At 42.1% G+C, this 21,027-nt stretch overlaps 2 protein-coding genes across 4 annotated transcripts; both read left to right on the forward strand.

The window, feature by feature from the left end:
• The first annotated feature begins 713 nt into the window (after positions 1-713).
• On the forward strand, positions 714-12,711 carry LOC102292319 (excitatory amino acid transporter 1). 3 transcript variants are annotated; one of them, XM_005942529.3, is made up of 11 exons: positions 714-812; positions 1,008-1,124; positions 2,390-2,532; positions 2,608-2,745; positions 3,629-3,833; positions 3,987-4,029; positions 6,203-6,483; positions 6,589-6,822; positions 8,183-8,377; positions 8,449-8,583; positions 11,702-12,711. In XM_005942529.3, the coding sequence occupies exons 3-11, from the start codon at positions 2,394-2,396 to the stop codon at positions 11,910-11,912; spliced, it is 1,581 nt and encodes a 526-aa protein (XP_005942591.1). In that variant the 5' UTR covers positions 714-812; positions 1,008-1,124; positions 2,390-2,393; the 3' UTR covers positions 11,913-12,711. The 3 variants fall into 3 exon arrangements, with proteins under 3 accessions (XP_005942591.1, XP_042084328.1, XP_042084327.1); XM_042228394.1 differs by having other exon boundaries at positions 2,393-2,532; XM_042228393.1 differs by lacking the exon at positions 714-812 and having other exon boundaries at positions 961-1,124.
• A 2,245-nt stretch (positions 12,712-14,956) lies between these two features.
• Positions 14,957-18,983, forward strand: LOC102292635 (sepiapterin reductase). The gene is made up of 4 exons (XM_005942530.3): positions 14,957-15,318; positions 17,348-17,638; positions 18,138-18,348; positions 18,645-18,983. The coding sequence occupies exons 1-3, from the start codon at positions 14,997-14,999 to the stop codon at positions 18,326-18,328; spliced, it is 804 nt and encodes a 267-aa protein (XP_005942592.2). The 5' UTR covers positions 14,957-14,996; the 3' UTR covers positions 18,329-18,348; positions 18,645-18,983.
• Positions 18,984-21,027: the final 2,044 nt, after the last annotated feature.

Genomic DNA, 21,027 nt, shown 5'->3' on the forward strand with positions numbered 1-21,027 from the left:
GTGTGTGTGTGTGTGTGTGTGTGTGTGTGTGTGTGTGTGTGTGTGTGTCAAACCTCAAAAAAGATATTTAGTGTGAGTTCCATGGCCAGAGTAGAGGTCAAAGGTCACACATTGTGGGATCCATACGACTCCAGTTTCATTACAACTGGATGAAGAGTTTCTGACAGCGATCTAAAAATGAAACCAATTTTCACAAGATGTTACCGTTTCTGGCTTTAATGAAGAAGTTTCGGTCTGAGAAACAAGAGCAGCATAAAGTAAACCCAGCCTGCAGTCCGAAGCTTCGTCTCCAGCTTCACTAACAACATCATCGTGTCAGAGATCAGAGCCGGTTCTCTGAGATGATCAGCTGATGCTGTTGTTTCTGTCGGTCAGATCCTGCTTTGAGCTCAGCCTGTTTTTAGGTATCGAAGGGCAGTATTAAAAATAGTAGCGAGTGTAGTAAAGCTGTCACAGGCCGATGTTCCTGCTTCATTCACTGCTGCCACAGTGACCGGGGAACAGTGTTTGTAGGAGGCTAGGCGACCTGATTTCAGGGGTATTCTTCACTAATTATACTCATCCCCCCGCGGGAACATGTTTCCATACAGTCAGGTCGCTCTTCATCTCAGCTTCACTTTGTTCAGCTAATTGTGGTGCGTCGTTTACTCCGAGGAGTAACCTCAAACTATACCACGTCCCGAGGGAGGTGCGGCTTATTGTTTGATTGGCATCCTTTCACATAAATATGTGGATGCTAACCGAGCATCAAAGTCACACTTCAAGCAGAAGAAGGAGAGGAGTGCAGAAGAGGTGAGGAAGAGCGTTTGGAGGTGAGGAAGAGCTGGAACTTTCAAAGGCAGATAGTGTGTCAGTGAAACAATCCTGTGATGTTTCTCAGAAACTTTTTCATCCACCTGGGCTTTACCTGAAAGTGTGTCACAGGGCTAACAGTGTTATTATGGGAGGATCATTATCTCACCCGCCCCCCTCCTCTGGATGCCCCCTCCTGTCTTTTCTGGTTGCAGTCGAGTTCTGGTTCCCACACCGAGGAGCTTCATCGCTCAGACTCTCTGTCCCTCTGCTGCTTTCTCTCCCTGCCGGGTCAACCTCAGCGTCTGAAGGGCCAACGCCACACCCAACAGGTAGGTGAAGAGCAGCATCTATCTCTGATTTGGATTAAAACGCCTGAATCTAAGCCATCATAGATGGTAACCCTACCTTAACCTTTCCTCATGCGATGGTAAACTTTTTCAATTTCAGCTGGAATAATTAATTTGTTTGTGCTCTAATTGCCAAAAATGTAATTAAAAACGAGATGCATTATTATCTCCCGGGGTTAGGGTTGGGGATGGTCATTACTGACGATAACTTAGACCTCAGAGAGGAAAGACATAATGAAATACAGAATGGTAATAGAAATCCTTCAGAGGGCTAAGTCACCCTAACTTTGGAGCAAAAAAGTACTTGGGTCTAGGAAAAATATGTCTTTTATGTCTGATAGAGTTATTATATTTTCTGTCATCTGATTTTGAAGCCTTGGGAGAACAGTTAGGGATTCAGATTATCATCAGTAATGAATATTGCCTTGATTACTCTGCGGACATGGCAGCTGGAGTTTCAGTGCCGCTTATCTGATGTTTGATGTCCATTGCCTGGGATGAATTGTACTGTAAATTCTCCAAAGATGAGTTTGTGGTCCCAAAGTGGGAAGTCCACACAGACCCTCACACTCACGATCAGATGACAATATTTACGTCACTCGTACCCAAGCAAGATCACAGACGTAAAATTGAGGATTTTGATGTGACGGGGTTCCCCTCTCAGCACCTATCAGGTCATAGGTGTCCCGTCTCAGGTTGGGGCAGTTTGTGTTTCAGCCACATGCTGTGGCACAGGCACAGTTTTAGAAATTAGATCATGTTACCTTTCAGATGAAATCTCACACATTAATTGGGACCTTGCATTTTTTATGTTAAAAGATATTTAGTTGTTTTGAAGTAGGGAAATAATTCTATACAATGGGCTGGATATTAAACAAACCCAAGTACCCAACTCCTCTGGCGTAAAACGACCAACACAGTGGAGAATCCAACGAACGGCACAGAAGAAAACATGGCTAAAACAGCTCAAAGATGACATCGGAGATCGCAGAATAAATCTCGACGAGACCAGGACAATCACCAACAATAGCAATGCATGGAAACGAGTTGTGAAGGAAATTCGACAGCCACTGGCACCCACAGCAGCGTATGGGCTGAGGAGTTGATCCAGGACTAGTGAAAATATAAGAAGGTGGATCCTTGACGGAAGCCTCAGTAATGAGCCAGTGCTTCAGTACTGGTGAGTTCTGAAACCATCTAGGTTCACGAACCTAGTGACATCATGCTTCCATTTTTCATATTTTCAGCAGGATGCAGCGCATCAGGGAAAGCATTCACATTCGCACCATGAAGGCCAAGAGAAAAGTGGAGGAGATCTCTAAAGAGGACGTCCAGGCCTTCCTGAAGAAGAACTCCTTTGTGCTCTTCACAGTTGGAGCAGTTATTGTAGGTATGTACAGCTGCTGCAAAACAGAGACATCTCTTCAGTTTTGTAGTTGCTAATAGGAACGTGCTCTGACTGCAGGAATCGTTCTCGGATTCGCGCTGCGCCCCTACAAAATGACCTATCGAGAAGTGAAGTACTTCTCCTTCCCTGGAGAGCTGCTGATGAGGATGCTGCAGATGTTGGTCCTGCCTTTGCTGATCTCCAGTCTAATAACAGGTACAGTGCACAGCTCAGTGGTCATCCTCCAAGTTTGGAAAAGAAATGGTGACCAACCAGTCAGAAAAGTGGTTTGTAACTGTGATGGCGACAACTGCTGTAAAGTGTCATCAGCTACATTCACCTTTAGCCTCAGTATGATTTGTTATTAAGCTGTTTCCTTAAAACCTCTTAACATCATCAGCAAACCGTCAGGACTTTGGCTGTTACCTCTAAATTAGGCCTAAACTCTTTGTTGGTTTTACTAAGCTCCCTCTGGGTTAGGTGGGGTTTGGGTTGTGTTAAAATCATTTTCCTAGCATTTTCACCTCAAGAAATCTTTGAGGATTGTGAAAATCTCTTTACATTACAGGTAAGCACTGATGGATGGTGTGCATTACTGTGTGACTTCACAACATAATCACTGTACATGCTGGGCTGTAATAACCTGACAGACACAAAATGTAGTAATTTTCACACCATGAAAAGATCAGCAGTGTCCCAGCTGAGCTGATGGAGGTGGTTCAGAGGGAGGTCGTCCCTACAAACTAATACTCACTGAGAGTCAACCTTCAGCCCGGTCTGGTGATGAAGAGGTTCCCACTGATTCACTAACAAAAGAGGCAAAATTGAACTTTTTTTTCTGCTGTAACCAAGCATCGACCTCCAGGGTTGGAATATGTAGCTGAATTCTAAGTCAGTAATTACCATTAACCATTAATACTAAAATAAGTCATCCCTCTCCTCTCTCACTGAATACCTGTTTTTCTCTGACAGGATTTTAAACCATCAAATGTTCATCCATTAAACTCATATGTTGTTAGACGATTAATTCATAACATTCCTACTATGATCCGGAAAAACTGTGTTAATGATCAAACATATCCCGCCCTCTTTCCATCAGGAATGGCAGCTTTGGACAGCAAAGCCTCAGGAAAGATGGGCATGAGAGCCGTGATTTACTACATGACCACAACCATTATCGCAGTGTTCATCGGTATCATCATCGTGCTCATCATCCACCCGGGAAAAGGCTCTAAAGATGAGTTTGGGAAGCAGCAGACCATCGAGCAAGTCAGTCCTGCCGATGCCTTCCTGGACCTGATCAGGTAGCTACAACAGTGATGCAGTCACAGTTTTAACTGAAGTTCAATTCAATTCAATTCAATTTTATTTATATAGCGCCAAATCACAACAAAAGTCGCCTCAAGGCGCTTTTGTTAGTCCACGCTGTCTCAGAATGACCTGTTTTCTCATTTCAGAAATATGTTCCCACCAAACTTGGTCCAAGCCTGCACGCAACAGGTGAGCTTTATCTTTTATACCTGGTAAACTAGCTCCTGCAGCTGTTATCACTGGAACAGAAATGTTGGCATGTTAATCTCTCCACCTGGATCATAGATCGTTTATTCCAACTACATGTTGGTGTGTACAGAGTGCTTGGAAATTTCAGCTGAACAAAGCTCAGTCTTTAAGCACTGATGAAACTTGACATGCTACTAGTCTTTTTAACCTGATGTCACCCTGAAGCTCTCACTGGGTCTGAAATTTTTCTTCCTGCCAACTCCAGCTCACTGAACGATTACAGCTCCAAGAATCTTTCAGCATGAACCCGAAATGAACCCACAGCTCGCTCCTTTTCACCTCTCACCTCTTCTTCACCCTCTCATTCACATAGAGATGCTGAGGTGCAGAAGTTTACCTCTCACTGGTTTCCAGGAGACAACAGAACAGCTCCAAACATGTCAAACTCAGAGCTTCATCTGACAAAATCAGCAGACACAGAAGTGAGACGATGGCTGTGCTGTGATTTCAGCTCCATTCACATGAATGTCTCACTTTACACAGCCTCCCTGACCGTGCCATCAGGCTGAGCTGGTATGCACTTCAGTCAGATCCAGCCTGAACATTAAAGTGACGTGCACTTTTAAGTGAAGGCACTGAAGATGACTTTACCAGCAGTCCAAAAAACACTTAGCTTTGTTTAAAAAGTTTCATTGAAATAATTGACATTTACATTCATGAGAAAAGTTAAAGAACTCTTCTTGCTCTTCTTCACCACTCTCACACTGGCTAATGGCGCCATACGACAAAAGTGGCCTCATATCCACTGACGAAGCTGCTGGTTTACTATTGTTTCTGCAGGTCGTGCACCCCTCGATTTTTGTAACCTGGCATGTTTTGCTGGTGCTGAAGCAGCGGGGTTGAAGACACGCGTGTACAATCATGTTGTAATGATCAATCAGTGAGAGACTCCGAGATTCATTGATTTTACAGAGAGAGACAACTTCTGGTTGCAAAAAGTTTCTAAATAAAAGTTGTGCAGATGTTGACGGTGGAGAGGTTTTTGTATAAGAGCTGGTCTTGATTATCAGTAAATCAGAACCAAACCACGCTCACTCGGAAGAGGAACCTGATGAGAAATTAATGCTTAGCAGGGACACTCAAACTGGAGTCCATTTTTAATCCTGATATGAGATAAAGAAGCAGTTAGGGGCAGATTTTTCCCTCTAAAAACTAAAACTCTCTAAACACAGGTGCGCATTAACTAAACTCAAACCCCAGAGGGTTTACTTGTGATGGTGAAGAAGGACTTTGAATAGAAATTATAAGTCTTACTGATTTTTTTTTCTCTTCTAGTAATACTTCCTGAATAACGTTATCTACTGGTCTCCTGGAAAAAACGGTCATGATTTGATGGCTAAGTCTGAGCTGTAGACAGGCTGACGTTGATGCTGTTTAGACAGAGAATAGCAATCAGTTCAAATGGTTTCTCAATAAATATTGATCAAATCTTCGCAAAGAAGAAATAAAATGCATCTTTTTTGGTTACTAAATGATGGTGGACGAGACAACGTCAGAGTAATATTACTGCGCCTATTTTTAAAACAATATAAACACTTTTAAGCCATTTACATCTAAACTCTCTGATTTGTTGCGTGCTGAACTTTTACAGCTAATCTTGATACCCCATGATGTCAGCAGGTCTGTCCCTGTACAACTCCTCCATCTAATGCAAAGTACACACTGCAATAGTTACACCCTTTTGCACATGCTCTACAGTAAAATAACAAATGACAAAGTTTCACAGGATAGAATTAAATGTCAATCATATATATATCAGCTCTCTAATATTCTTGAAATTTAAATTGAACTATTTGTATCTATATTACAGCTATTACTTATATTTGTAAACTTTTTAATATATTGTATTATTTCATTAGTTTAGTCTGTTACTGTTATTGTCTTGGAGCTACTGTAACCCACATAATTTCCTTAGGGATTATTAAAGTATTCTCATTCTGATTCTGAAGCAAGCCGTGAAGGGTGAGGTCAGGAGTTTGAGTTTGTCCTGATGAATTTTTCTCAATCCATGATGAATCCTTGGGGAACGAAATAAAAACTCCATAAGTGACGTTTGAGAAGGTCATCTGTTCCGCTCGTCTAACCTTATTCCTTTAATTCTCCCATTCTCCAGTTCAAAACCAAATATGGAAAACGAACAGTTCATGTGACGGTGACTGTGAATGACACCCTCTTTAACTCAACCAACGGCACCCAAGAGACCATGGAGATCACAAGAGAGGAAGTTATCCCGGTGCCAGGTCAAGTGAACGGGGTCAATGCTCTCGGGCTGGTGGTCTTCTCCATGTGCTTTGGTCTAATCATTGGCAACATGAAAGAGCAGGGCCAGCTCCTGCGGGATTTTTTTGACAGCCTGAACGAAGCCATCATGCGCCTGGTCGCCATCATTATGTGGTAAAACATCTGAGATTTCACTGGGAAATGTTTTGAATAAAAAGCAGTTCCCTGTCCACCATGAAAGTTATCTGCAGTAACGCACCACTCTTCACTTCTTCTCAGGTATGCTCCCATTGGCATCTTGTTCCTGATTGCAGGAAAGATTGTGGAGATGGACGATCTGACCCAGATGGGTGGCCAGCTGGGCATGTATACCATCACGGTCATCATCGGCTTGATGATCCATGCTGTTCTTATTCTGCCCACTCTTTATTTTGTCATTACTCGCCAGAACCCCTTCATCTTCATCGCAGGGCTCCTGCAAGCTTTGGTAACGGCTCTGGGGACCTCCTCCAGGTGAGCAACTTCTACCAAACTTCAACAAATGGAAGTTTTGGTGTTTTCTATTGACAGAAACACCAAAACACACCAATTTTCTTTTTGTTCATTAAATATACTTTTGCCAGAGAAGATGAGCCAAGTTACTCAAAAGACAGAAATATTTTACCTTAACTGGTGCATTCTAGTTGCAGTCATTGCTGTAAACAGCTGTAGTTGTAGCTGTAGATGTAATAGTTGATGTAAGTTGCGTTGGTTGGTTTCGTTGTCTAATGAGTGAGCCAAATGTGGCTGAAACTTAAAAAACTACAACTAAGATGGTCCAGTTTATATGGACTTCAGGTACATGTAGACTGGATCGTTTGGGTGAAACTCATCTCAAATAATTTCTGTCAATCAAATATTAATTCATATCTGAGGGCCCTCAAAGATCCAAATAAATGTCTTCCATCTCACCATTTAGTTTTCAGGCTTTAACTTTGTCAAGGTTTGTTCATGTTTGAGGTTACTTACAAAAAAAAGTATACTATACTCATAAATATACACTGATTAGTCCGTATTAGATTTTCTGACAAAGTGATCTGTTCTCATAAACTTAAGATTCATCTGTTACATAAGAGCAGGCACCGGTTTGTGGAAGCTGTGGAAGGACATCTCCCGTTTTTGTGGATGTGGTTATTAGATATATGATCCTTCCATCTCCAGACAGCTGAAGATGAGCCAGCTAAACAAAAACAGCTGCTTCTAACATCATGCTAGCTAATGTTAGGATCAGATGTACTAAAAATGACACTTTCCTTCTAATGTGCTCAGCGTGTAATAAGTTTAAATCTACTGCAAAATCTGTTTCACTAACAGCAGCTAAAAGCAGTTAACAGAAGCTAACAGCAGCTGACAGTAGCATATCCAAAGCAACTTATCTCAGTATGGCCGTCATTGTTCAGAGGTGGTTTAGTTGAATAGTTGGTTAACTGGTTGTAGGTGGTTGGTTGCAGTTTTCAGTTTAGTTGACATGTTGCTGTAGGGTGTGTTGTTGCTGTTCAGTTGCAGTGGTTTGGGTAATGTCAGCAGTTGTTTTGCTGCTGTAGTTGCAGTAAATGGTTTAGTTCCAGGAGCAGTACGTAGTTGCAGCTGTTGTCGTAGATATATGAGCTGATTATTGTTCTGTGAAAACCTCTTTCTAAAACACGATCTTGTTCTTCTTGTTGACATGTTCCGTTATTTTTACCACATTTATTGTTTCAACTAGAGATGTCTGTAAATGAGGCGTAATAAATGAACCCGCTCTCGGTGCTGAGCACTATAATAGTGTGTCTGAAACACTTTTCTCTGTTTCTGTGGATGCTTTAAAATCCTTCTCCTCTCTGCTATCTTGCAGCTCGGCCACGCTGCCAGTCACCTTTAAATGTCTGGAAGAAAACAACAGAATCGATAAGAGGATCACTCGCTTCGTGCTGCCCGTGGGCGCCACCATCAACATGGATGGAACCGCACTGTATGAAGCATTGGCAGCCATCTTCATTGCTCAGGTCAACAACATGGAGATGAACTTTGGACAGATTATCACCATCAGGTAACTAAAGTCCTTACAGGCATCTTCATACTCAAACTCTGTGGATTTATGTCTCTTTCTCCTTCTAAAAGTATCACAGCAACTGCAGCCAGCATTGGTGCTGCCGGCATCCCTCAGGCAGGTCTGGTTACCATGGTGATTGTGCTGACCTCCGTCGGACTTCCCACTGATGACATCACTCTCATCATTGCAGTTGATTGGTTCCTGTAAGTACCTTCTTGTTGGTAATCACTGTTGGTAGACCAGCTCACTCATCATGTAAATGTAGGCAACAAGACCTTCACAAGTGCTGATCTTCATCAGCACTTTGTTGTGTTTGTCTTCATTGTTCTTCACTGTTTTAGTGCTTAAAGGACCTCCGCTGTGCTGGTTAGACTCCGATTTATCCCACAGATTCCAGTTTGAACAGAGAGTCTTGGTGTTTCACGGGGCTCTGTACTCGGACCATTACACATGCTTCGCTAAGACCAGGGCCTTTAAACACAAGGCCACTGGATGGCTTTGGAAAATGTGAAGGAAAGCATAGATTTTGGACTTTTAACAGTATTTTCATATGTTTTACAAGTTTCACAGCCTTTCCTACTGATATGGCCATTCATACTACACCAAAGTATCTAAGTAAGAGATAAACATTATCAAAAAACATCTTGTTTTTCACCATCTACGATAGAAATTTCAAATTTATATTCAATTCAATTGTATTCATATCATGCAAAATCACAGCAGTTGCCTCAAGATGTTTATGATGGTAATAAAGACAGAAAGAAAGAAACTACGAAAAACGTTGTATTTGATCACAACAGCTCACTCTGGGCAATGAGCTAGCAGAACCTTCTCTGTTGTTTTACCCATTTAGTTCTTACATTTTAAGCTGCAAAGGACATTGTGGCATATTTCTTTCATTTTCTACGGCCGCTTTTATTTATCATGCAGAAAAGCAGAAAAACTGAGACATCCTGTTAAACTTACACTTCTTTTTCTTATACTAAAATATTTCAGGCATTAAACGCGCAGGTAAACAACCTCACACTGACAGAAAGGCGAGTTTCACTGGTGTGATCCATTTAAAATCAAAGTGATCCATCAAGTAATGTGAGTTAGACATCCTTACAGTAGACGTCATTAGAAAACATTGCATACACATACATTCAATAAAGCTACTGTTTAACAAACTGTTTAATGAACAAGATCAGCTTTGTGGGATTTGAGTACCTGGATGATTGGATCCACAGGGAGGTTAGTGTTGATGTTACCTTAACAATAACATTATTTCACCACTCTGTAATCAGTAGCTTTCCAGAACCTTCGCTTTTGAAAACACTCTTTCTCAGTGCTAATGTGAAAGGAGTCTTATCAAGTATAACGCTGTTGTGTAAAGTACCCGTACATGAATTATCTCTCATTTAAAGGTCAAACACAGCTCCATGTCTACAACCACCTAGTGACACATTTTTCCCGCTCCCATGAGTCTCGCTCCACATCTTCCCTTTTGTATTAAATATTTTTGCAGTGAGTTTTAACATAGAAACATAATTAGGTTTCCCAAATTAATCGTTTCAATTAGAATACCCTTCCCTGAAATTACTCAGCTAACTGGGGTAATAAGAAAAAACTCTGCTCTAACTAGGATGCTTCAGGAGGACTTTCCACCTGGAACAGAAGGAAGTGAAGAGCCTGATATGCCAACTCTGCTCAGTTATCCTGGTTTATGTCACAAAGTCCGAATATCTATCGCCCATCCATTCATCTGTCCATCCAACCATCTATTCAATTCAATTTAATTCAACTTTTACAGCACCAAATCACAACAGTTGCCTCAAGGCACTTTATATTGCATTAATAGTAGTAGTATAATATTTTACAATAATACAAAGAAAACAGAGAAAACTCCAACAATCATATGACCCCCTATGAGCAAGCACTTTGGTGACACTGGGAAGGAAAAGTTTTAACTTCCAGCAGAACCAGGCTCAGGGAGGGGCGGCAATCTGCCACCACCGTTTGGGGTGAGGGGAGGAAGACAGGACATGCTGTGGAAGAGAGCCAGAGAGTAAAAACAAGTATGATTCAATGCAGAGAGGTCTATTAACATGTGATGCGTAAAGAAGAAACACTCAGTGCATCATGGGAATCCCCCAGCAGCCTGGGGAAAGTTTGAAGCCTAATCTTAAAAGTAGAGATAGTGTCTGTCTCCTGAATCCAAACTAGAAGTTGGTTCCATAGTAGAGGGGCCTGAAAACTGAAGGCTCTGCCTCCCATTCTACTTTTAAATACTAGGAACAACAAGAAAGCCTGCAGTGTGAGAGTGAAGTGCTCTAATGGGGTGATATGGTAATACAAGGTCATTAAGATAAGATGGGGCCTGATTATTTAAGACCTTGTATGTGAGGAGCAGAATTTTAAATTCCAGATTTTACAGGGAGCTAATTAAGTGAAGCCAATACAGGAGAAATCTGCTCTCTCTTTCTAGTCCCTGTCAGTACTCTTGCTGCAGCATTTTGGATTAACTGGAGGCTTTTCAGGGAAGAGCGAATAACAAATTACAGTAGTCCAGCCTAGAAGTAATAAATGCGATAAATGCATTAAGTAGTTTTTCAGCATCACTCTGAGACAGGATATTTCTAATTTTAGAGAAATGGAAAATGGAAGAAAACCAAACAGTTCTACATATTTGTTTAATACGTGTATTGAAGGACATGTCCCGGTCAAAAATGACTCCAAGGTTCCTCACAGTGTTACTGGAGGCAAAGGTAATGCCATCCAGAGTAAGAATCTGGTTAGATACCATATTTCTAAGATTTGTTCAGCTGCTATGTTCAGCTTTTTGGTCTGTGGTTGCTGTTTTTATACCCTAACCAGAAAACCAGCTGGCTCTCAGACCAACTGCTGTTCTCCGTGTTTTGCTGTTTGCAGCTTCAGACACTCATACATCTGTGTAATGAGAGCGTATGGAAGCCTGCAGGAAGCAGAAAGTTCAGAGAGGTGTGCAGGACGTTTGAAAGTAGGCCAATCCTTCCACGTGCTCCGCTCTGAAAGCTCATTCACAGACTGTAGACCTGTGATAAAGATTAAATCCACAAAGTTCCAGAAAGCTTAGTGTTTCCGAACAGGAACAACCTCTGCAGCATCCATTTCCACAGAATAAAAACTGTTTATTCTGCTTTCAGCAGGCTTCCAGAACACAATTAGTGTTTAATAAATCAGGAGATTAATGAAGGTGTTTCTGTGGATCTTTTAAAGATTTCTTCCTTTGAATGGACAGTCTGAAAGTACACGTGCTCGCCCTTTGTGTGTCTTTGCCCTCTGACCTCTGGTTTCTTATAGGGATCGTCTGCGCACTACCACCAATGTCCTGGGCGACTCAATTGGCGCTGGCATTGTCGAGTTCCTGTCCCGACACGAGCTCCGCAGCAAAGATGTGGAGATGGGAAACTCAGTGCTGGAGGAGAAGGAGAGAAAGAAACCTTACAAACTCATCTCCCAGGACAGCGACTTTGAGAATGACAAACGCGGCCACAGCGAATCCAACATGTAGCTCTGAGGTCGGCAGGCGCGCATGTAGGGTTCCCGACTCCCAGAGCGGGGACCGGATCTACTGTCATGACTTCACATCGTGGCTTTGTTAACATTCCTTTACTGGTCCATCCCAGAGGCCAAAACCACATCATCCATCAGTGTGTCACATAGTTAGCTAGTGTCCGACTTGTGTTTGCTGCTCTAATTACAGGCTGGGCGTCGGCCATATAAAAGGACCCCCAATAAAAGGAAGTGGGGACAAAGCTCATCTATTAAACTGAAAAATATAATCACACTCTGTGGTTTCAGTCACAGACTGTATAAAAAGATAGAAACAGTCATCACTAGTTTGACTCTAGACCTTCATTAATCTCACGATTTATTAAACACGACTCGGTAATAAACCATTCACTGAGGTCAAAGGTGAAGGGAGGAGGAGGGGCATATCAATACATACATCTGTGAAACAAGAGTTGTTCCCTGTTGGGTGTTACCAAGAATGAAGTTCCAATCTTTTACATATAGTCGGTGATTTTGACCTAATTTAAAATCCTGAAAGAGTTTCTTTATCTTCCTGACTTTAGCATACTGATATTGTGATTATTATTATTATTTTATAGCTTAGTGATACCGCCTCATGCACACACCTAAACCTTTGCACTCTGTGTGTGAGTCAGCAAGACTCACTGAGGTTTTTATAAAGTGCTAATGTACATTAGACATGAAACATAAACGTGTTAACGTTAATGATTTCATCATAAAGCTGTAAACTGGTGTTTTGTTTATTCTGACTTCAGTGAAATAAACAGAGCAAATCACTTCCTGTCTGTGTCCTTTCATCTGAAATATGGAACATGAAATAATAAAATCTGTGTGGTATGAAATACAAAGGCTGCTTTGTTTGCATGCGTGTCAAATGAAGTGTGTCATGCACATTGAGGGTTTTGGAACAATTTGCAAACCGGAGACACAAACTGACGATCATGAGGAAGCTCGTAACTAATCAGGACGAGCAGCCGGCAGCTATAACAACTATAAAAACATCCCACAAACCTTCATTTGTGGCATATTTTTGGCTTTCTGCTAAATGCTTCTTAACTGCTGCTGGGTGTGTTGTAAAGTGTTGTGTGGCCCTCGTTACACCGACTCTCATTCTCATTAGAATAAAGCACTGTATGAATAAATATTTTAAAAATTTGGCCTGAGGAAGTATATAAACCCTCTCCTCGTTCCTGCTGCTCTCTGACTCTGATTGGTCACTTTCAAAATAAACTTCCTGTTTCCCCCTGCTGGCCATCAGAGAGGATGCAGGATCTGATTAAACTCCTGGATTAAAGCTCCGTCCATATTTCAGAAGATAAGTCTGCAGTCCTTCAGTCACCGGCTCGAGTCTCGTAATTTGATTTGATATACCGGTACCTTTATTAGTCCCACAAAGGCAAATTTCATAATTTCATAAGGCTGCCAACCTATTGCACGCAATGGCGGCGCCATCTTACCCTCCGACCATACATACATGACACAAAAAATCACATGGGGAAGACAGGTCAGAGAGGTATAACAATGGAAAATGCACCACATGAGGAAAGATAAGGAGAAAAAAATAATTCCCCCCAGACTGAGCTCCAACAGGGAGATCAGTTTGAGAACAGAAAAAAACACCTCTGCACATAGCACATGAAAAAAATACACCAAAGAAACACATGAGAAGCAACAGGGGTGGGTAAAGGGTGAGAGACAGTCGATTTAGACAGTACATCCGGGCCTGCGTGCGCTGGTCTCCTTGATCCACCGTCAGCATCGGAAGGGAATAAGTGTCGAAGGCGTTTGGAAAGGGAGGGGGGATGAGTGTGTATCAGTGTATATGTGTGTGTGTGTGTGTCCAGAGTTCAGCTGAGACAGTGTCCTTCGCCCTGCCAGGCTAAGTAAACAGTCTTCCAGCCAACCCAGGTGGCCTTGCATGGAATGGGAAGGAACAGACTAAACACAGTCGTCATCAGGGTGTTTTTTGTTCGGCTCCAGCCTTGCAACCGCAGCTGGCACCGACAGGGTCTCCACATGAAGTGATGGTGCTTTTTACTTTAGTGCGAACAACTCATATGAATTTCAAAGCTGTAATAATAATAAATCCAAACTAAGAGGGATGTTTCCCACTGGAGCTGCTGAGTGTGGGCCTAAAGCCTGTATACAGAAGATGAACTGACCTCCCCTGACCCACTCTCCCTAACGTCCAGCAGGAAGCAACTCCTCTGAAATTAACGAGGTAATGAGAGTCCTGCTCAGCTAACCTATGACCTCAGTAAGCTGTTTCTGGACTCAGTTGATGCTTAAAGCCTGAAAAAAACAGGAAGTTTCTTTTGAAAGCAGATCCCACCTGTGTCAGAGATGAACAGGAAGTGCGGGTAGGATTTGGGGTGGGGTAACCTGTGACTTACAGGTTTGGTCTGTAGCCATTCATATACCTGTTTCCTGTGCTTCAACACACTGCAGCACATCCACGCACAGAGCCCGGCCACTGCTCTGTCTCTGTTTTATTTACTCAGTCACAAATACAGACTAAAAGTTAGTTTTGCAGCTGTTTACATTCATCTTGGACTGCAACTAGCCACCATCATACTCTGAGTTTGACAGGGTGTTGCACTGTGAACTCTGGGTCCAAACTCAGTCGTGTGTGTGTGTGTGTGTGTGTGTGTGTGTGTGTGTGTGTGTGTGTGTGTGAACCATCGGCAGCTAAAGAATTAAACAACCCCTCATCTTCTTCTTCTGTTCCTTCATTTCACCCTTTTTTGCTTGTACAGAACCACGTCAACACAACATGTGCAATAATAATAATCTTAATAATTGTGAAACTTTAAAGACGTGAGCTTGTGTTCAGCACTCCGTTCATATATGATCTCATGATGTTCAGCTTCGTGTCTTTCATAACTCTGACTCCGGGTCATCGTGTGTGTGTGTGTGTGTGTGTATGTGGGTGGGGGGGAATCACGCGCCTCAGTGAATGAACTCTTTCAAGGTGCAGACAGATGAAGCCGAGAGGTGGCGCCAGAGTGCCACCGGACTAAAGCCATATAAGCCCAGGAGAAGAAGAATCATCATCACAATAATGTCTTCCGCGGAGTCTGCGAGTCTGGGCCGATCGCTGTGCATCATCACCGGGGCCTCCAGGGGCTTCGGCCGGGCAGTGGCCCGGGAGCTGTCACGGCTGATGACGCCGGGCTCCGGACTCGTGCTGGCGGCTCGCTCCGGTGAGGACCTCCATGATGTGCAGGCAGAGCTGGCCGCCTCAGAGGCGGGCCGAGCCGGGCTCAGGGTGGAGAGCGTAGTGGCTGACGTGGGTCGGACGGAGGGGCTGGAGGCAATTATCAGAGCCGCGAAAGACGCGCTTATCGAGCAGGTGGATCACGTGATGCTGGTCAACAACGCAGGTGAGGACGGGCTGCGTGGAGTCACGTGTGTTTAGTGTGTGTTTGGCAGAAAGTCATCATTATTATTATTATTATTATTATTATTACACGGCTGTGCTGCTCAGTGATGTCTGAAGAGGAGGCACCTGTAACGCCCCTACTTCGTCCAATCAAATGCGCAGCCTGTCTCGCTGCCTGTGGTAAATTAGCTCAGTGACTTGGAAGAAAAAAAAAAATCAGTTTTATAAATTAAATGCTTGTCTTTGGAAGTGAAGTTCTTCTTCTGTGGTCTGCGGTTTAGATGACGTGACCGACACGTTTGTATCTGTTTGTAGTTAATATTTCATGAATGCCTTAAATGTGAGGGAATGGAATTGAAACCTCCAGTGAGGAGGCAAATTCAGGGAGGAGGACTGCAGCTGTGTCCCGAAACGTCGGCTGCATCCTTCGGAGGACCCGGCCTTTTTTATTTTTATATATATATATATATATATACACACACACACACGTGCATATGTGTGTGTGTATATAAATGCATACGTACACATTTATACACACATCTACATAATAATAATATAAAAAGATGAATAACCAATACAAAAATAAATAAATAACAATAATAAAGAATGAAAAACAAGGAACAGAAATGAAGGAGACAAGGGGGATCATAAAATCTCTAAAAGTGAGGTTCCATAAACAAGACGCATAACTTAAATAAGGGGCTAAGAAAAATCAAACTCTTCTAAAAATCTATGCAGTTTGATTGCTTGGGGCTTATTTATTAGCTTAAGAGATTTACGGAACAGGGAGAGGTTGTTTTTAAGAGCAGGCCATGAAGGGGGGGATTTAGCATATCGGCATTTATGAATGTAATACTTTGTTATAATAATGAGATTGTTAACTAAAAACTCACTATTTTTGTCCTTAAGGATTACTCCAATTTGAATATTTTTAAAAGACCAAAAATCAATATTTCCATACTGGGACAATATTAGGACATGGAGAGATTTCCATAAATTCTGGATTGTCACCCATCCATAGAACATGTGCTCTGTTGTTTCCGAAGTTGTTTTACAAATATAACAGTTGTCTAACACAAATTTAAATCTGTCTCTCATAAATTCATTGGAGGGGTAAATATTTTTTTGTAGTTCTAAAATGGACTTCTTTAAATTGGGGGAATTGGAAATTTTAAATATTTGGTTCTGATCAACGAGATCTCAGATTTGTTATAATCTAAATTGATTATTGCATGTTTCATTAACCAAGTCAAGTCCATCTAGTTTAATTTTATGTAAATTTGGAGTCTGTATATTTGAAAAATTGCTCTTTATCGTATTTACAAGGACTATTGGGATATTTTGTGAAACCTTTTTATAGAGCTCGAACGAGCAACTCATGTCATATTTCTCATTATGCCTGTTTAATTCAAGTATATCTCCATTTCCATCCATTATGTGTCACAGACCAAATTTATTTTGTCATCCATTCTTCCACAAACATAGATTTCCCCCGATTCAATATCACCCTATTATTCCACAATGGAACGTTGTGGGGACTAAAGTTATTTTTAAACATTAATTTCCAATTTAACAAAACTTGTTGATGAAATTTGGAAAGTTTTATGGGTAGTTTAGAAATTTCAAAATCACATACTAAAAGGAATTGGATCCCCACAACTTTGTTGAAAATAAGAGATGGTATCAAGAACCAGATCTCATTATCATTTTTTAAGAAAGATCGGAGCCAATTAATCTTTAAAATGCCATTCATTATTTCAAAATTGATTGCTTTTAAACCCCCTCTTATTGGTCTTTTATCAAGTCCCTGTTATGATTACTGGATGCTAAAGGGTGGAATGTTGGGGGGATTCTGTAAGTTTTTGCTTCTTCCTAATCATGTTTTTTTGAACATGTTGTTATTGATTTTGTTAAATAATCCAAATGAATTTTAATGTTTCTGCTTCCTGATGTTTTAATGCATGAACTCTTTAAACCTCTGTGATTCATGCTGGTTTCACCTCTGACCTTCATTACCCCACCCCCTCCAGCCTCTCTGGGTGACGTGTCACGCTTCGCTGTGAGTTTCAGCGACCTCGCTGAGGTGGACTCGTACCTGTCGCTGAACGTGAGCTCCGCCTGGTGCCTCACCGCCCGGGTGCTGCAGGCATTCCCGCAGCGCCCAGGTCTGAGGCGCACCGTGGTGAACATCAGCTCACTCTGCGCCATCAAGCCTTTCCCATCCTGGGCGCTCTACTGCACTGGGAAGGCTGCCCGGGACATGATGTTCCAGGTGCTGGCACTGGAGGAGCCGGACGTCCGGGTGCTCAGCTATTCACCAGGTGAGGCAGGGGGCGTGGCCTGCTGAGCTGGTTCGGTTTTCCATGAAAAGACAAGAAGCTCACTGAAGGCAAAACACTTCAGATGTGAGTATGGAGGGCTGTAAGGGTCAAAATTCAAATCAAACTGAAGGATGGGAGGACACAGATTACGAATGTGGGTTTAATAAAATACTTCCATGGCTTTTAGCTGAATAGTAAAAAAAAATTAAAAAAAATAAAATTCAGACCGTAAACAAAATAAAATGAATTCATTGTGAAAAAGGACAAAATTAAAATTTTAAAATAAGTTTTAAATGTTTTTAAATGTGGGGTTTTTTTTTTAGAGGGGGGGGGTTTGGTTTTTGTTTTGTTTTTTTGAAAGCGGTTTAGTTTTGACCTCTCTGGCCTGCCATACCAGACCGAGCTGAAGAAATCTGTCATAATGATTCATTAACCATGCTGAGCAGTAGCAGGCTTCATGCTGTCCATGTCATCACTTCTTGTTTTGTGACCACTCCAGGACCGCTGGATACGGCCATGCAGGTGGAGGCTCGCTCCAGGTCAGCTGACCCCAGCATCAGGAAGTTCTTTAGTGACCAGTTTGCCGAAGGCAAGCTGCTGAGCTGTGAGGCGTCCTGCGCCAAGCTGATGAAGCTGCTTCTGGAGGACAGCTACACCTCCGGTGCTCACGTCGATGTCTACGACCTGTAGACTCGGAGCAGGTAGCACAGGTGCGTCCCGCTGCTCTGCTTCACTATAACCTGAGGTCAGGTGGAACATCTAAGTGCGGAGGTCAGAAAGAGCTTCAGTAAAACAGTGAAAAGTTCAGGGAAGAAAATAAACAGGAAGAAGATAAAGCTTCTACAAAATTAAAATGTTGGGCTGAATAAACACTGTCACGTTGCCCACGTGCTGGCTGCGTGTGTGGTTTCTGAGCAAAATGTTCATGGTTTTTTTTTTTAGTTGTTGTTGTTGTTGTTGGGGTTTTTTTCCTTGTTTTTTTTTTTTTTTTTTTTTTTTCTTTTAGCCCACAGTTTCCTGATGACATCGGTGCAGACCCTAACGTAAGCTCGGGTCGACCCATACACATTCCACAGACTGTATAAAAAGATGGCAACAGCATGACCTCAGCAGAGGGCGCTGATATCTCATGCTGGTTCCCTGTGATGATCTCATCACATCTTGATTCCCGTGCTGTGTTGAAGCCGTTTTCAGGTGCCTTACTTGTTAAAGAGCTTTAAGTGGATCCGTTTGGTGTTCGTGCTGCTTGGTGCATCTGACATGTAACTTCTTTTGTGATGAGTTCACTTTTGTAAACTTGATATTGGTCAAGTTAGAAATAAATCTGAGAGTAGCTGTGTGGTCAGTTTGTGTGTTGTTGTTGTTTTTTTGGGTTTTTTTTTTGTTTGTTTGTTTGTTTTCTTCCATAAATTACAAACTCTTTATTCAGACAGCATCACACAAACAGGAAGTGATCAAATCCTGAGGTTAACAGCAGAGATGCAGCCCTTGACCCCACTCACCTTCACGCTCAACTACAGCAGGTGAGTGCAGCTACTTTTAACACGACCGAGAACAGGAATGGCTGCAGCTCAGGTGTTCTCCACCTCCTCGTTGTCATTACAGGACGAAAAAGATGATGAATGAGTCGTCTTGATATGGTAGCAAAGCTGGGCTTAAGTCTGACTAGGGTTTTTAGCTAGGAGCACTTCCTGTCACCTGTTCACAGCTGTGACTGTACTTTGTCTTCCCAGCAGAGTTATTCCACTTTGATCACTATATTCTCTGCTCCAAACTAACCTTTGACCTCAGTGTGACTGCAAAGCATGACTGTCAGCTGACTGATGTCCTGTGTGCGACCCACACACAGTGTGTGTGTTGGTCGGGTCACACAGGACTCTCCATAAAGAAACTAATAATGGAAAATTTCATTTTAAAATAAAAATACAAAATAACGTCTGTTTACGCACCAAAGAGCAAAGAGGTGGAGCTCAGGCAAAGTGAAAGATAACAGCAGCTGTTCCTGTGACCACCATTAAACCCTTTACTGAGAGACCGCTGCAGGAGCGCCCGACCAACAAACTTTGACACAGTTTGTTTCACACAAAGACAAATCTGCTCCAGAAGTTTTATTGAAATCTGGAGATGAGCTGTGAACTTAGCCTGATGCATGTTTAAATCATAGAGCCATCATATTTTAAATGGAAGCGAACAAGGGTGAGTCTAAAGGAGGGTGTGGGGTGTACTAGACCAGATTAATTTGAAGGCTTTGTAACATTTTTCAGATTAAAAGTGGAAAAATATATAATATTGTATTGTTTTGAAAAACCTAAAAAATAAAAGCTTTTTTCACAAGACAATAAAAATTAATGTGAGCTAGTAAAACTGTGAGCTACTGCCCGGAAGGATTTTAGGTTAAACACTGAATTATTCATGTCTACACCATCACAACAGAAACTTGCCTCCTATTAACATAAGAAAGCCTTCCAAGAAGAGAAAAGGTACATTTTAATGGCCTAGTTAAGGTTGTGTGTATATCTTATATATTTTGCATTTAAGTCGATGTTTAATTCAATTTTAATCTGAAACAGATTAAAATGAAAACAATTTTTCATAGATATTGTTTACAGTTAAACTTTAAAACATTGCCGTTTTTAAAATAGGAAAAAAAAGAGCAGTTCATTCTGTTTTTTTTTTTCTCTTAATGTTTATTATTCCTCATTAAGAAGACAAAAGTGTTCCTTGTCCAATTACTTCATTACCAAATTAATCGATAGCTGCAGACCTCCAACATCACAAAGTCTCTCTGATGCCTTCTCCGAGGGCAAACCGCTGACCAGGCTGCTCCTGAACATCTGCCCAGGTGAACATCTGGATCTCACTGACTCAGTGTGGGTTCTTCCACATGTTCACCTTCAAACCTACAAACAGACGCAGCATAAAAACCTGATTAAACGTACTCAGCTAATGACGGCTGCTCACTGGCTTCCCCTGCTGTTCTGAGTTAGACTGTAATTCTTCTCAACACGTTTACCCCGCGCAGCAACTTTAACTTTACACGCGCGCACACATACACAGATGCGTTTGTCACGTCATGGTGGGGCTTGGGGGTTTACTGATTATTGATTATTATCTGCAGCAGCAGGACACCTCAATCATCATCAACCAGGCATGACAGTTTCTCCACTGATGGCGCCGATCACCGTCGGCAGGAATCGCCAGACGACCCTCAAACAACGTTTCCTCCAATGGCGGAGGAAACGTTGTTTGTCATCGGGACAGAAAACAGCTGACTATCCACCTAGCCGCAGAAACCTGAAAGTAGACGTGACATTAGGGCTGCACGATTTTGCATAAAATGAGAATCACGATTTTTTGGCTTAGAATTGAGATCACGATTCTCTCACGAT

Source organism: Haplochromis burtoni, unplaced genomic scaffold (assembly GCF_018398535.1).
Source record: "Haplochromis burtoni strain Fernald_Lab_line unplaced genomic scaffold, NCSU_Asbu1 Contig_320, whole genome shotgun sequence".
NCBI lineage: Eukaryota > Metazoa > Chordata > Actinopteri > Cichliformes > Cichlidae > Haplochromis > Haplochromis burtoni.

Bases quoted from the DNA above. Each gene is read 5' to 3' on its own strand.
- LOC102292635 (XM_005942530.3), top strand. From the start codon at position 14,997: ATGTCTTCCGCGGAGTCTGCGAGTCTGGGCCGATCGCTGTGCATCATC. The intron at 15,319-17,347 runs GTGAGGACGGGC...CACCCCCTCCAG, and splicing joins GATGCTGGTCAACAACGCAG to CCTCTCTGGGTGACGTGTCA. The intron at 17,639-18,137 runs GTGAGGCAGGGG...TGACCACTCCAG, and splicing joins GGTGCTCAGCTATTCACCAG to GACCGCTGGATACGGCCATG.
- LOC102292319 (XM_005942529.3), top strand. From the start codon at position 2,394: ATGCAGCGCATCAGGGAAAGCATTCACATTCGCACCATGAAGGCCAAG. The intron at 2,533-2,607 runs GTATGTACAGCT...CTCTGACTGCAG, and splicing joins AGTTGGAGCAGTTATTGTAG to GAATCGTTCTCGGATTCGCG. The intron at 4,030-6,202 runs GTGAGCTTTATC...CCCATTCTCCAG, and splicing joins TCCAAGCCTGCACGCAACAG to TTCAAAACCAAATATGGAAA.